This window comes from Salarias fasciatus, chromosome 2 (assembly GCF_902148845.1).
Source record: "Salarias fasciatus chromosome 2, fSalaFa1.1, whole genome shotgun sequence".
Classification (NCBI taxonomy): domain Eukaryota; kingdom Metazoa; phylum Chordata; class Actinopteri; order Blenniiformes; family Blenniidae; genus Salarias; species Salarias fasciatus.
The window spans coordinates 10,829,927-10,844,832 of NC_043746.1; the positions used below are offsets into that span (position 1 = coordinate 10,829,927).

Consider the following 14,906-nt stretch of genomic DNA (forward strand, 5'->3'; position numbering starts at 1 on the left):
CAGAAATGGATGTTCAAAGTTGAGATTTGTTCTGCATCAGATGGTTTGATTCTGGTGAAATGTGAAGATGTGATGATACCATTCTTCTTCAATGCAGAAGAAAAGTTGGTACAGCAGATGGCAAAAGAGCTGGTCATGTTTAGACAGTGAATGTTGATGACCACAGCAAAAAGTACAAATCCACAGAGTTGTTTTCTCTTGAAGAAAAGGATGATGAAGTATTGCATTCCAATGACCCAAGATGAGAGATGAGACAGCAGAGGGCGCCATGGGATGGAGGATCCAGGATAACCTGGTTGGTAATGACTGCTGTCTATGAAGTGTCCATTAATGTGTGTAGACTGAGGACAATCAAGATTGGCAATTTTTCACAGACATGATGCGTTCAAAGCAATGCTGACAGAATGCCACTCTTGTAAAACTTGAAATGTGTATTGTATTTTTTTTAACGCTACTTCAATTTTATTTATAGTATTATTATTCATTAATTCGTGCATTCATTCATTCATTCATTCAGATATTTCCTACGTATCATGCATATTGCCAAGAGAATTCCTTTCAACAATACGTCAAAGTTTAAAACTCAGTAATCCACGACCTACCTGCCTTGGTCAACTGAGACTGACCAGGAGTTCGAAAGTAAATGGTCCGTTTGGGGTCAACAAACAGCTTGTAGTAGCCAGAGATGAGGCACGCAAAGTTACTGGCATCAGGCCATTCCATGAGCAGGACCAGAGGCTGCAGTGGGTGGCAGGGAGGGGAATTAGGAGACTATTTAGGGGACAGGCAATGAGCATTGCCTGCTCATTTTGTCATGATCTGATGAAATAAAACTTGTGACGCTAAAATTGTAAAATAAGGATTTTTCAGAACATGCATTTGAAGCTGTTTTTGCCATAAGAAGATGTTTTATAGTCAACATTTGGTAGTACTGTACCTTGGCCTCATGAATGGACATCTCCACACGTGCCACTCCCTGGCTCTCTCGGTAGAGCTGGATCTTGGAAACTCTGCTGAACTCAGCCAGGACTGTTGTGAGGTTGTTTTTCAGGTCAATCACATGGCTAATGCCATGACGAGGGCCCACTAGTAGTGCTGTAGCGGACTGTTTCTCCTCCTGTTGAAAGAATTAAAGGAATTTTAAGACAAATACATTTTGCATTTTTAATGTAACAGTCTCTTTAAACGGTTTACAGTCGGGGCCGACTTGGAGTGGTGCCGACCTGACTGTATCCCTCTTTAAACAGCCAGTGTATGAAACTAGGCAAATATGTTCATGCACAGCCTAAAAGTGACAGAGTACATGAACAATACATTAATGATATCATGCAAGGGTGTTCAAAGATTCAAAATTCCATTACCAGTCCAACAGTGTGGAACAAAATTCCACCAAAAGGCGGGAGGTCATTGAGAACACGCATGTACTGCAGCTTTCCTTGGAGTGGAGGGACCTGCCATCAGAATGATAAAGAGGAAGTGAATGCTCCTCTCTGTAACGACAGAAAAGTCCGCCCTCTCCTCATACCTCCTCTTGGGGGCACTGTTGAGTCACAGATCTGCCTACTGAAGTCTTATGCAACAGCTAAATGCACAGGGATGAAAGGCTTGTCTAGGGGACTGACTCTGCAGCTGATGTAACCATACATTACAGTAAAGTAAAAATCTGATCGAAGGTAGCAACAACTCTTCCATATATTAATGTAAATTGCAATCAGGACTGCAAGACAGTTCGGAGCTGTGGATATTTGCCATTCTTCTGATGGAAAGCTGTGAAATCAAAAGTCATAATGCATCGATTGAAAGGATTATAGTTTTGTTTGCACAGACCTTGTTGCCTGATGGTGGTGGATGCTGGTAAGTCTTCAGCAGCTGAGATAGCGTTTTGCACACATTCTTCTCCTTCACTGTTGGTAGTAGAGTGAGTGGAAGGAAAGGCTCCAGTCCCCACTCTTTCCTACGACGGAGAGCAAAGAGGAATTTAGCAGAGGGGAAAACAATATAAGAGCGATAAACAGTGGAGCGATTTATTGATTTCAAGGCAATCATCCAAAGGCCAGCTCTAAAGTAAGGCTGTTTCCATCCTCCTCAACTTGACATGTCCGTCTCAAGTCTATTAGAAACACAGTGACTCTGTTCTGGCTCTGTGGCTGTGATAGCAGAAGCTAATTATTTTTTAGATATAGAAAATGACAAAGGAAAGATGGTCTTTGAGAAACAGATCTTTATAACATTTGGAAATGATTTCGTCTGTATGGAATGAATAAACTTCACTAAGGGACTTGCTGATAATCAACACATCCATTTTCATCTTTCGATTATTTTAACGGTCATTTGTAATTCATTTTGTTACTCAACTTACTCAACATGCTTCAGAGAGATCTTCTGATTTGGCCTTGCAGAGGACACAGTGATATAGATATGGAGCGCGGCCAGTCGCAACGTGATGTCCGATTTCCAGTCCATGCTAAAACGCTCCTTAATAACATCATTGCGACTCTGCGGGGACATGCGAAATGTTGTTTTAAACACATGCGATTCCCTGGAGAATAAATGTGATTATTAATGCCTGTGACAACATTTGAATTTATGAGGCCCTAAATCCATTACATCTGAAGCCTGACTCTCGTTGTAAGCATTATTTTTGACCCTTAAAATCAATCACAGGAGGCAAAAGTTGAATATAATATGATAGAAGCCATAAAACTGTCCATAAGAACACTTTGGCACCCTTCCCCTCTCTCTTCAAGGAGACAGCTCCCCATCAGTACCACGGAGCTGAATGACATCTGTTTAAATCTCGCCCTTCAGTCCAGTGCTTCACCTGTATATAGAGGTACTCAAATGCAGCAGGGTCCCTTCTTAGCAGGTCTGCAGGGTCCTTGGGGAAGAAGCAGATGCGGAACAGACACTTCATCCCTTGGAAATAGGTTCTGTGCACCACCTGAGAGAATACCACTGTATCAGCACGATAACAACCAAGTCTTCAGATTTCATCACATATCGTAGTGTCATTTTCAAAGAGTGAACAAAAAAGACGGAATTCTCCAAAGCATCATGAATCTTCACAATGCCACAGTGACTGTTTATGAAACACCCACTCTCCAAATTGAAAAACTGTAAAAAAACAATCTCACACTATTGGAAATATATCATATAACAGAATGAGTTTGAGTTATCTTTCTTCCTGTGTAGATTAGTTTGAGTTCGATCTGGAGGTAAGGCACAATCGGGTCACCAACAAAACTGCTCTTTCTTTGTCTGACAGAGAATGATTACCACTCTGAAGCCCTGCTGTGTAACATCTGGAGACGACGGATCAAATCTAGTAATACACAGACGAAATCCTGAAATACAATCAAAAACGGCATTGATAAAACTGTAATATCTCAGCCTGTTTTATGTAGGAATGACAGCAGGGCGTCTCATAACTTTAAGCAGACACATCTGAAGCTAATTTGCCGGGTGGGGGGGTGGGGGGGGGGGGGGGGGTTTCTTACATGTGTCAGTGGCTGGTTGTCCTGTAAAAAATGCAACTTCTGATTCTGGTCCAGGCCGCCTGCCTCCAGCACCAGGGCAAAGTGTTCAATGTAGCGCAGTGAGAGGCGGTCCTGCAGGGAGGAGATCACATCCTGCACGGAGAGAGATGAAAGCCACAGGCTAGAGTATGATTCTACATTAAGAATACATTATAAGTCCTGTATGGAGCCCATTTTCCGTCTGATTTCACTCTGTATTTTTACAGCACAATTATTTGTTTCACTGTTTTGACGATCGGTGTATTGTGTTTGGCATTTTTACTTTGATATCCTATCAGTTTTTGTGCAATACGGGGCTTTTATAGTCATTCTTCAACCCACACAGTGATTGCATCCAATTTAAGTAAGACAACATCTGCGTGTTGGGGTAAGCAGGGCAACTGGCTCCTGTGCAGATGAGTATCTATGAATCATGTAGCGCTTTTCTCATCCTTTTTTCTGAGGTGAACAGGGAATGCTGTCTCAGGGAAAACTTATGGCTCATCAAATTTTACCATGGGCTATGCCTCAGGAGGAAGTTTCATAATTTCTTTGCCTGCTTAGAATGTCAACGCAGTGGTTGTTCAAACTATTATCTTGTGTTTATATGTTATACTGTCAAACAGTATTCTGTCTTTTTTTTTTTTTTTGCTCATTAAAAGTTGTAAAAGGAAGCTTTTAATGAAAAACAACATAAAGATACCAGTGGCCTCCGGCTTGATATATTCTGGGCTGTAGTCCCTGAAAAAAACAGGATAAGCAGTTTTAACTGTATCGACCTCTGTGGTTTACTGTAAGTGACACCCTGGGAAGCCACGCAGCCGAGTGAAGGACCGACACAATGCCGTAGATTGCAGCCTGAAACACTGCAGGGAAGCTTCTTTATTTGACAGACAGTCTAATGGGCATGCAACTGGGCATCCCATTGTGCCATTGATTTAATCTGAGGCATTGTATTATTGATCTGAGTATTCTTATTATGCTGAAATTCCATTTAATTAGGCTGGCAGGAGAGTGCTTCCTCCATCTCTCCTTTTAAGTGCTCGCGTGTTTCCCCCCTTTTCCGTCTCACTCTCCATGAGCCGAGGAGAGATTTGTGAAATCCAATAGAGTTTATTTAATGAGTCTGTTCAGAGATGTCAGGCTCATCGCAGAAGCTGACACTGAGACAGAGCTGACCCCAGTCTGACTTAATTCATTTGTTGCCTTCTGACCTTAATCTCACTAATGTGATTTCATATTTTGGAAACTCACAGGATGAAGTATCACAAGAAGTAAGGATTTTTTTTTGGTGGCATTGTCTCAAACCAATTATGCGTTAGATATAAAGTTAAAAAAAAAAAAGGACTCTTGGCCAAGTGGTGTGGAAAGCACTTTCGCTTGACAGCAAGAAGGGCCAGGGCCAACTGCGGGACAGAACGTTTGCTACCTGGAGAGCCAGGTACTACCACAGTGTGAATGTGTGCAAATTCCTATCTGTGTGTGAAGGACAGGTAATATGTGCAGGGTGCACACATCCACAGGCCCATAAAGCAGATTTAAAACGAAGACCAATGGACTGATCGATTGGTTGATAGATTGGTTAATGGAAAGATGGATTCTTGGTCAGAGGTTGATAGCGTTCAAGGGATTGTATTTGAGGAAGAGACCATACACTGTACTCATAATCGCTCCTCACGCAGCTCTAAAATATATTGCGATAAAATCTACTCTTAGATTAGGTTTAGATCGATCTGTTCGTCTGAGAGTTGAGCCCAGGCTGGAGCTCAGTCCATTCAGTCATTATAACCAGGAAAACATCCGGTCAAAACATAACCTTCAGACAGCCAAAATGGAATAATGGAAGTTTCATTTAAAACAAACAAATAAAAAAAACCTCAGTGTTCATGCCTCATCTGCCCAACGTCAAACCTGCAGTGTTGATTTCTGAGGCCCAGTGGAATAATATGGTTTCTGCCTTTGTGTTTAACTCATTTCATGATTAACTGTTTGTTAACAGCTGGATGTTAACTTTTAAGATACTATAAGAAACCCTCAAGCTCATTTCTTGTGTGGGCCTCATGTCAGATATGTTAATGAATAGATTTGATTGCCACCAGTGTCAAATCAATCATACAGTCTTTTCTGAGAAACATTAGTTATGTCACCTTCAAGTCAAGAATATACCCTCTAAACAAGTGAAATTAAGAAAAAAACAGTGGATGTTTGGATTTAGGTGTGTGTCAGATGTATTGTTTGCAAACTGCAGAGGTGAATTTCTTTTATGCATGAATTGTAAGCATTTCTTTTGAAAAACAAAAACAACATAGCTTCTGCACTGCTGGAAAGCTTCCAGCAACTTCAAATGAGATTTCTTGCCTGTATAAAGTTTTCTGAAGATTGCTGGTAATTCAATTTATTGTAGTCATTTATTTACTGCACAGCTGCAGAGTTCCTCTGTGCAATCCACTGGGTTCAGAAAAAAAAAAAAAAAGTGTGAAATAAAGATGAACTAGAGTGGAGGGTTTTTAATGAATTCAAGTTTTGCCATCCAAAGAGGCTACAACACTACATGTTGACATGCTGCTGTGATATCTCACAAAACAGGCAGCCAGGAGAGAGGGCAAGTCAAGGTAAAATGAAATAGAAAGTACAACAGACCATATATCAGTAATACTGTCTGAGGACAGCTGCAGGTGGCTTCAAGACTGACTCTAAAGGAGTTATATGGTCCACTAGTGGTGCTTTCTATTTGAGGCCCACAGAGAGATGGCATTGTGACTGTCGGCAGTGAGGCTGGGAGTGAAATAATGCATTTTAACGGCGTGAAGAACAGTTAAGAGGAATTATGTCATCGGATACACTCTAAAAATCAATCTTTTCAATTCGCTCATTTTAATTAACTGCGACAGTGGATCAAACAAAAGTGTAAGTGTTGTTACAATGAACATTAAGTAATCATTTCCTACAGTTTATACTCAATTGAATAGATACTGATACTGAGATTGTTATTTCTTAATCATGTTTGACCAAAATGCAACATGGATACATCTGATATTCAATCAATAAGTTACCGTCAGTGTGCTGCATGTGCGACTGAACTCAGACGTTTCCTTTGTGTTCATATTCTGCCTTCTGTATACACCGCCGCTCCACACACCCACCCATCCGTCTTTTAAACAAGCTTTACACAGAGTGGGTTCACCTCGGAATTTATTTTTATAGTAATCTTAAAAAAAATCTATTGGTTTATATTTAACAAGGATCTTGTTTTTTTTTTTTTTGTTGAAGAACATTTGCTGAGTGTTTTATAGAATTCGGGTAAATTACACCCCTCAGGCTTAACATGAAGTGAATAAGGCAAATCCACGGTTAATGGGTGAAAATTGTGGCAAACTGATGAAAACACAGCGGCGACCTAACTCCTCTCACAAGAATGGCCGTTTATGGCAGGAGGCTTTTTTATTGTGGCGACTTTCGTGGCATTTGCAATGAAGTCAGTAGAGAAACTAGTTTAAATTAGTTCACGTTTCTTGGCTCCCCAGAAGTTGGGCCACTCGCCAGAATATTCCTTCGGCTAAATGAATCATTACCAGTGATGGTTCCACATAGAAGAAGTCATTTCAGTAATAGAACGCAAAATAAAATATCAACTCTCAAATGAACGTCACAAAGCTGATGAAATTTGGAGGCCGTCCAAATGTACGTGTTCTTTTGCGTGTACTTACCCTAACAGTGGTACGGCTGTCAAACGTGAAGGACTTAATCTGTCCATTCTCCAAGAACACCTTCAACACATTTGGTATGAGTAGCAAGGAGTCGTCCTTGAGCATTGTCTGAAAGAGATGGAAAGACAAAACAAGAGTGAATCTCTTCAGGTCAAGAGGAATTACAGATTGATGGTAGTTTAGCTTTCCATTTCCAAATTAAAAGGAGAAACAAACTGGGGAAGAGGGGCGATGAACAACGCTGATTCATGCAAACAATGGATATTTAAAGTGAACTCTGAACAGCTTGAAAAGATGCAAGAGTCTGCCTCGAGATGCCCGCCCCATGTATTGAATCATGATCAAAGAGGAGCTTATTCAATTTTTCTGGTACAGCCATTCAATATGCATGCCATGCCAAGGAAATTGGATGGTGGGATTGAAAGCATTCACCGCAGAGTTGCGTGAGGAGAGGAAAAAGGTGGGGGGGGGGGCGGGGGGCTGGCTGATTCAAGGTTACCGCTTTTAGTCAAAGCAGTCGTTAGAAGAAAAGTTATGATATGCCGTGCAGTCCTTTCGTGCCCGGATACGATTTGACGGGCGATCTCCTCTCATGCGCTCCTTTTTTTTCTCATCTTGCTGAGGGCTTTTTGAGAAAATGACTTAGTTCTCATTATGCAGTTTCAAAGAGCCACGCTTGTGATCACAGGGGGGAAAAAAAAAGGTGTCTTAATGGAACGCGATAGCGTCTGTAGTTTCAATGTCACAAGCACCAATGAAGCAGGAGAAAACACCTCTAACAGCCAAAACGAAACTTCACGTCGTCAACTACACACCACAACAAAATAAGTTATTATCTTTTCTCTTGAGAGATTTACAAGACATGCTGGCACACTTTGCGCGTCACGGCAAAGGGATTTAAAATTCAGTGCAACAATATACTGTATCTCAAAAATGGCATGTAGTTGAAATGTTGAGCCACGTCCACAGCAGATGCTTGGCAGTCTGTTTTTGGAGAACTTAAGTATGCAGAAGGCTCAACAAGCTGTCCCTCTGTGCGGATTGGAAACAACAAAAGTCTGAGTTACGAGTTAACAGATCTTTTTTTTTTTTTTTTTTTCCTGTGCCGCAGCACAAAAGTGAGGCTGCACTGGTGGACAAACGGGTCTATCGCCCTCTGTTAAAAGCTGCTACTGCCTCTGTCTTTTGTTGAGGATGCTCATCAGGATTCTCTACCAGCCTTTACCTGCTTTAACTGCAGCGTCAACAAAAAGTAACAAAAGGGCTTTTCTAATTTGTGCAGTTGGAGTTGAAACATAGTTGTGACCTTGATCTGACCTTGAAGTTGATTAAAGGAAGCCAGTGCATTTGTTTTTCTGTAGCGGGCAGGCTCGTGTTATAAAGTCTTCTCACCTTTATCTAAAGATTTGTGTGACTTGATAGTTGAAGTGACAAGCAGTGCTCCTCTGCATTTTTCACTACATTCAGATAAACGGGAAAGGTTTAAATACTGATGTTTGAAAAATAATTCAAGAATCAATCTTTAAGATAGTTTGATGGTGGGTGTTAAAACATTATAGAAATCATCCAGATCTGCTGCAGCAGTTGATGTCACAGCGCTGAAGCTCTGCTCCGCTGGCAGCTGCGTTGCTGGTGTTACGACATCGTGTGCATCTGAGATTCAGCTTGGCTCAGCCGAGGCGAGAGTGCAGGCAAATATGACTGTTGACATCTGCCTTGGATGCCTCTTTCCACAGTTTAAAAGTCGAGGTAAATTTTTCACACATGTTTTATTTACAGCGTGTAGCTGCTGATTAGAGTGTAATGGAAATGAGAGATCTGCCACACAATGGTTTAAAACCCAGAACGCCGAGAGTACTTTGAAAATGTTTAAACGGTTCGGAGAAAAAGGCACAGGGTGCTCCTGTGAGACTCCAAATTAGTCGGAAAAGCAATTTATTCAAGGTCAAACCATTTGACCAAAAATGGTGTCCTCTCTTACTCCTAAAAGCACGCACACTCACTCGCACGCACACATACGCCGCTTGGAAAGGAGAAACATACTGAAAGGATGAAAGCATATGGAAGGATAACGCATGTCACATGCATGCAGGTGTCGCAGGGCGAACTTACTGAGTCTGGGTCGCTGATGGACACTTGCTCTGAAAAGCGCACTTTAGGCGGGTTAGTTCGCAGGCGGGCCTTTTTGGCTGCACTTATGAAGGCAGATTTAGGTGACTGAGAGTAAGAAGAGAGATAGGGGACGTTGAGAAGGAACTCGGCTTCAAAGACGAGACAGAAATGAAAGAAAAGCCCCTGTGACTGGCAGTGCTAAACAGACATGTGTTGGAGAGCTGCTGCAATGCGACTGCAGCAAAAACTGCAATCTTTCGACTGGAATGTTATGAACTGGAAAATTGTTAAACATGTAAATGCCTGACAGTTGTTGATACACATGACTGTTGAAGAATGGAAGACTTTTTTTTTTTTGTCTTGTCAGTAAGTGAGTCAGCTGAATGAGTAGAACATTTCTTTTTTTGGCTCGATACATGCATACAGATTCTATAACAATACCTGTTCCATGGAATTTATGTGTCTGCTTGGGATTTGTTACTGAAAAAAGAAATTACTCCAATGGGTGAGGAATTGTCGGGAATACTAATGTGTGCTTGCACTGTGCGAGCGTGCAACTGCTGAACTGAAAATCAGTTTCTATACGATTCAGGGTGAAAATAAAGATGTCGGAGCTGATGTGAAAATGAAAGTGAGCGCTCCATTATACTACCTGATGGGGCTGCAGCACAGTGAGAACTATAGTGTCTTTGCAGCGTCTGTGTAGAGATAACAGAGAGTGGAGCAGGTTAGATTATACAGTGCACTGGAAGGTATTTGGAGATCATCTCCATTTTTAATTTGCCATGTCCTTGTCATTCTCCAGCTGCAAAAAGAACGAGTTCGTCCACAGGTCTGCCTTGAGGCATCCGCAGAACCACAGTGTTCTTTTTGATCCACCCCCATTGCCCGTGTGTTCTTTGCTTCCCTTGCCCTGTGCTGACGGCCACTTGGTGTGGGAACCCCTCCTGCCCCCACCCTCCCTCCTGGGACAGTAAAGGATGTTACCTTACAAGGTCTATGACTCTCTCTCGGGGCGCGTCGCTCACCGTCTCCTCGTTAATGGCCAAGATCTGGTCTCCAGGGAGAAGCTTGCCAAAGGATGGGCCGTCTGCAGATGAAATAAGGAATCACACGCATGCAATGAAAGGGAAATTTTAATTTGGCACTTCAAAGACGCTATTTAAAGTGCCATCACTGTCCCTGTGTTCATTAACTCCCTATCGCACATACATGCTCACTAACCAGTGGAGACGGAGCGTACGATAACGGGCCTCTGGCTGCCTGCAATGAAGCCAAAGCCTTGAGTCGGGTGGCGCTGGATGGTGACCTGTCGAGCTGAGGCAGGACTTAGGGTACCACTGTCCATACCATCCTGGCTCTCCTCTAACATTGCAGTGCTGTATGCGTGCACACAACAGAAGGACAAACACAACCTTTGTTTCAAAGGCAGAGCGTGAAGAATGTGCTGTTGCAAAGAGAAAAAGCCTGCGTTTCAGAAGCACTCTGTACCTGTCACATGCGTTCGTGTGTCCATCCTGGACCTTGGCCATCCCCTGAGAGGAGGGAGCAGCATGGGACGGGGTTGCACTGCAAAGGCTGGTCTCTTTTTAGCAATCATTCACCTGCACAGGAGAAGGGAAGGTGGGAGAGGTGGGGGGGGGGGAAGCAGGAAGAGAAATGAGATGCTTAGCTTTTTCACAATCCTGTTGTGGAGGGTTCTTTGGAGTTTATCTGAGGACACCTTGCAGCAGTGCTCCGGTGAAAAATAAAGCCACGGGGATGAAGCAGAAAACATTTCAGATTACAGCGCCACACATCTTTTTGTATGACATTTGGCTTTCTGTGAAGTAGAAACTTCTTTTGTGTATAAAGAAATGCACCGGAAAAAAAAAGGAAAGAAGAAAGGTAAAATGTGTAGGCTAACAGTAAATGGCATGCCTTTAGAGAAGCTGCAATTATAAAGGACCTGTAACACAATGCACACAAAGCACGTGACGCATTAAGGTCCCCATATATGCTAGCTTCTGCTGGTGTGGACTAAAACTACTGCTTTGAACCACACATGCTCTTTTACAGATGCCTGTGTGGGAGGCAGTGAAAGCAAGATTACTGAAAGACAAGAGTGTGAGTGTGTATGTGGGGTTTCTGTGTTTGTGGCAGGAAAAAAAGAAATGGAAATGGAAATTAATGTGTGAGGAAAAGCAAGACAGATATTTATGCTCATATCTGTGATCGAGGACACTGATGAGGACTGACTAAAGAGAAGACACTGATTGTGATGGTAATGTTGCAGATGGGCTTAAAACAGAGAGAGAGAGAGAGAGAGAGAGAGAGAGACATTGAGAGACAACAGCAGGAGTGCTCAGGATTATTATGCAGTGATACTCTGTTGAGAATAAATACCTTTCTGAGCGCCAGAGGCAGAGAGCAAACTGTCAGCAACACCAAGCTGAGTCACATCAGTCAACAGTTCAGATTCATATTCTCCTCACTTGTGTCTGATAACACTGGCTTATAGAGGAGCACGGCTCATTTACATTTCCACTGATGCATTGCTGATCTCTACCTTGTGTCGCGGTATCAGATAACGATTGATGTATCGTAGATAGTCTTCACATTGAGCTCGGCTCATGAGTCGAAATCCATTCTGTGACACAAGCTTTGAATTTCAATTACACTAATAAATTAAAAAGATTAGATATGATTTTTTTTTTTTTTTTTTTTGTTCTGTATTCAGTATTCGGTCAACTTACAAAGGATCATCTGTTTGTATCAAAGGTGCACAGCAGAGACAAATGGTGCTGCAGCAGCTGGTTCTGCCCCTAAAGAGGATTACATGTTTTTGATTGAGAATGATTATTTTCTTCTGTGATTTAGCCAACAGATCCTGACAGTGCAATTCTGTTTCCATTTCGTCTTGATTTTCTATGACCCTCTAATGTCTTATTTTGCCCACCATATGTCTTCTTTTTCCAGATTCTGGAAAAAAAAAACCACCCTTTCAGTTGCTTCTTATAGAAGACCTGCCATGTATCTGTGATTGCTGTGTGTTATTGTTATTATCAGAAACGCCGAGGCACCTCAGCACTTCTCCAAGGGAAGATTTCTGACCTCAGTCGGTAGAAAGTTCGGACATCCTGATCGTGAAGGACCTGAGCTATCCTCTGTCTGTTTTTGTCTCCTTGGTGGATTGACAGATTTTTTTTTTTTTTTTTTTTTTCATTCTAAAATTAGCGTTGGGGAAAACCTGAGCAGAAGCTTACGTGCCTGCAAAGACAAACAGCTATCCAGCAAAGGGGCCAACCTTTACTGGGAGAGGACATGGAGGAATTCTGTCAAGAAATGATCCCCGAGGGCATCGGCAAGCCTGCCCGTTACTATGACGACCGCACTCCGTAGCTTGTTGAAGCTCGGGCGAATTGAGGGATGGTGGGTGGAAAAGAATAGTGATGTGGCCGCTGCGAGGGAGAGCGGGCTGGTCAGACGCTCTGTGAATGCCCTGCAGCCAGGACGTCCACATGCCAGCATTTCCTCAGGCGCCGCAGGTCAGGGCATCGTATACCTGCTCCGCTTCGGTCCTCCAGTCTGCAGCCACTCGCAAGGCCTCAGGGTGGGGAAAGAATGACCTTTTACATTTTATCCATGAAGGCGAGAGAATTTATTGTTTGGAATGATGGATTATTCCTGCCACCCTCCTCTTCCACCTTCGATCACGGCTAATAAGTTGGAGGCTTTTCAAAGAATCAGGAAAGAGCAAAGTCTAAAACAAACAAATACAATATAAATTCACTTTGTGAGGGAATTACAGTCTTACGTGTTGTAAGTTTTGGTATTGAATCTACTGAGAGAAAGATCAGGGTGATGCTGCTGGTTTAACTACTTTAGAAGTTACAAGGCAAATTATCAGTTCAAGACGAAAGTCTATTCATAGCCACTGTAGGAAGTAAAAGGCAGCGAGCAGCAGTCCTGTTTGGTATAATGAGACACAAGAGTCCCTGAGAAGGTAATATGTTGCCTCTCTGGTAGTTAGTTCATACACTTCTGTCTAAACTGTATGAACTTACTCCAGAGGTGTCTAAATCATGGCCTGCAGGCCATTTTTAATTGGCCTGTGGGCATTATCAAGCATAATTTTCCTACAGGCAGATACAGCTTACTTTAATGCACCAGAGATAAAGTGATACACCTCACTTCCAGTGAGTGGCCTTTAGGATACTGGTCTTTGTGTGTCCCTCGGTGAATAAAATGTGAACACGCTTGTCTTACATTGGTCAATATTGGGACCAGCGACAGGTGAAGGGATGAGCCATGTGTGACGACACTCGTCACTGGGCGGGATATAAGCTGGGCGGCACCTTGCTGTGTTACTGCAGCACTCTCACCTCAAATATATCCAGTTCAAGTCGGGGCTTGAGGGCTTTTCTGTGTGCTGTTTACATCTTCTCACTGTGCGTACATATTTTTTTTTTCCCCCAGATGGTCTGATTTTCTTCCCACAGCTCGAAAACATGAATGTGGCGACTCTAAATTGCACTCAGCTCTGAATGCGGGTGACCGTCTGCCTTGCTGTGGTTGCACTGCGGTGGACCATCGACCTGCTTTCACCCAGAGTCAGCTGGGATTGGCTCCAGTGCCCACAACCCTGAGTTTTATAAAGCAGTGCAGAAGTTGAATGAATGAGCTCCAAACGGGTGTTATGGAAGGAGGACGGGATAAAGTTTCCTGACGGTGAGATCAGACATATCTCCAAAACAAGCTCCTGTAGCTCACAGGTTAATGCTAGCACTATCAGCTATTGGCTGATCGGTGTACTTCTCCTGCTGCTGGCCGGTGTTTGCTTTACTGTGCTTTCTGTTTTCCCTTCAAATTATTTTCTGAACTGCACTCAGATCATTGAGAGCAAGTGGTCTCCTCTTATTAAAACAATCTGAATGACCCTGAGCAAATAGGAAGAGATGCAAGTACTCAGTAGCTTCTTAATTCGCTGTGCCTCAGATCCAATCAGCTTCACAAAAAAACTAAATTCTACGTGGATATAAAAAAAACCCAAAACATTTAAAGTAAAAATCCTCCTCCAACTTGTTTTGATTGCAAAGATGAAAACTCAAAGAACGTTGAGTTGCTTTACAGCTAATTTCGCGCCATATTTTACAAACACAGCACATGTAATCTGTGACCTTTTCTGCTGGATGTTTACACTGTTTAAATGATCACTTGAATACTTAATTAAGTGGTTTAATATGTTGTATGATTGGGAAAAAATGGTGTTTCTGCTGGCTGTTTGGAGAGATAGCCAACTCCTTAGTAAATGCCATGGCGCTTGATAACACTGATTAATGTATTTACAATAAATTAATGCAGCATTATTCATGCTTATGCAATATTATTTAGACTTAATTAGTTTAGGCTATTCCCATGTGCAGCTACTGAGGCTTAGTCCTCTGAATGCTGCATCCCAAGTGTTGATTCTTAATTATATTTTAATTATTATATTTATTATGGAATTAAAGAGACAATTTTTGTCACTATGAGCACAGCTTTATACATGGAGTCGCGAATTATTTTGGATACTTACTGTTGATGCTTGAGG

At 42.3% G+C, this 14,906-nt stretch overlaps 1 protein-coding gene across 3 annotated transcripts in view; it reads right to left on the reverse strand.

Moving 5' to 3' along the window:
- The window catches only part of frmpd3 (FERM and PDZ domain containing 3), a 74,582-nt gene that overhangs the window by 4,951 nt on the left and 54,725 nt on the right, over positions 1–14,906 (reverse strand). For 2 of the 3 annotated variants that reach the window (XM_030102471.1, XM_030102462.1), the window contains exons 2-14: positions 10,826–10,938; positions 10,559–10,713; positions 10,322–10,424; positions 9,987–10,032; positions 9,335–9,439; positions 7,223–7,330; positions 3,498–3,629; positions 2,822–2,941; positions 2,360–2,496; positions 1,828–1,954; positions 1,362–1,451; positions 938–1,117; positions 603–738 (exon numbers count right to left, since the gene is read on the reverse strand). In XM_030102471.1, the coding sequence (XP_029958331.1) occupies positions 603–738; positions 938–1,117; positions 1,362–1,451; positions 1,828–1,954; positions 2,360–2,496; positions 2,822–2,941; positions 3,498–3,629; positions 7,223–7,330; positions 9,335–9,439; positions 9,987–10,032; positions 10,322–10,424; positions 10,559–10,713; positions 10,826–10,866 (1,480 nt within the window). In that variant the 5' untranslated portion in view covers positions 10,867–10,938. Of the gene's footprint in view, positions 1–602; positions 739–937; positions 1,118–1,361; positions 1,452–1,827; positions 1,955–2,359; positions 2,497–2,821; positions 2,942–3,497; positions 3,630–7,222; positions 7,331–9,334; positions 9,440–9,986; positions 10,033–10,321; positions 10,425–10,558; positions 10,714–10,825; positions 10,939–14,906 lie in introns of those variants that run through there. The other variant, XM_030102478.1, reaches the window with a different exon arrangement.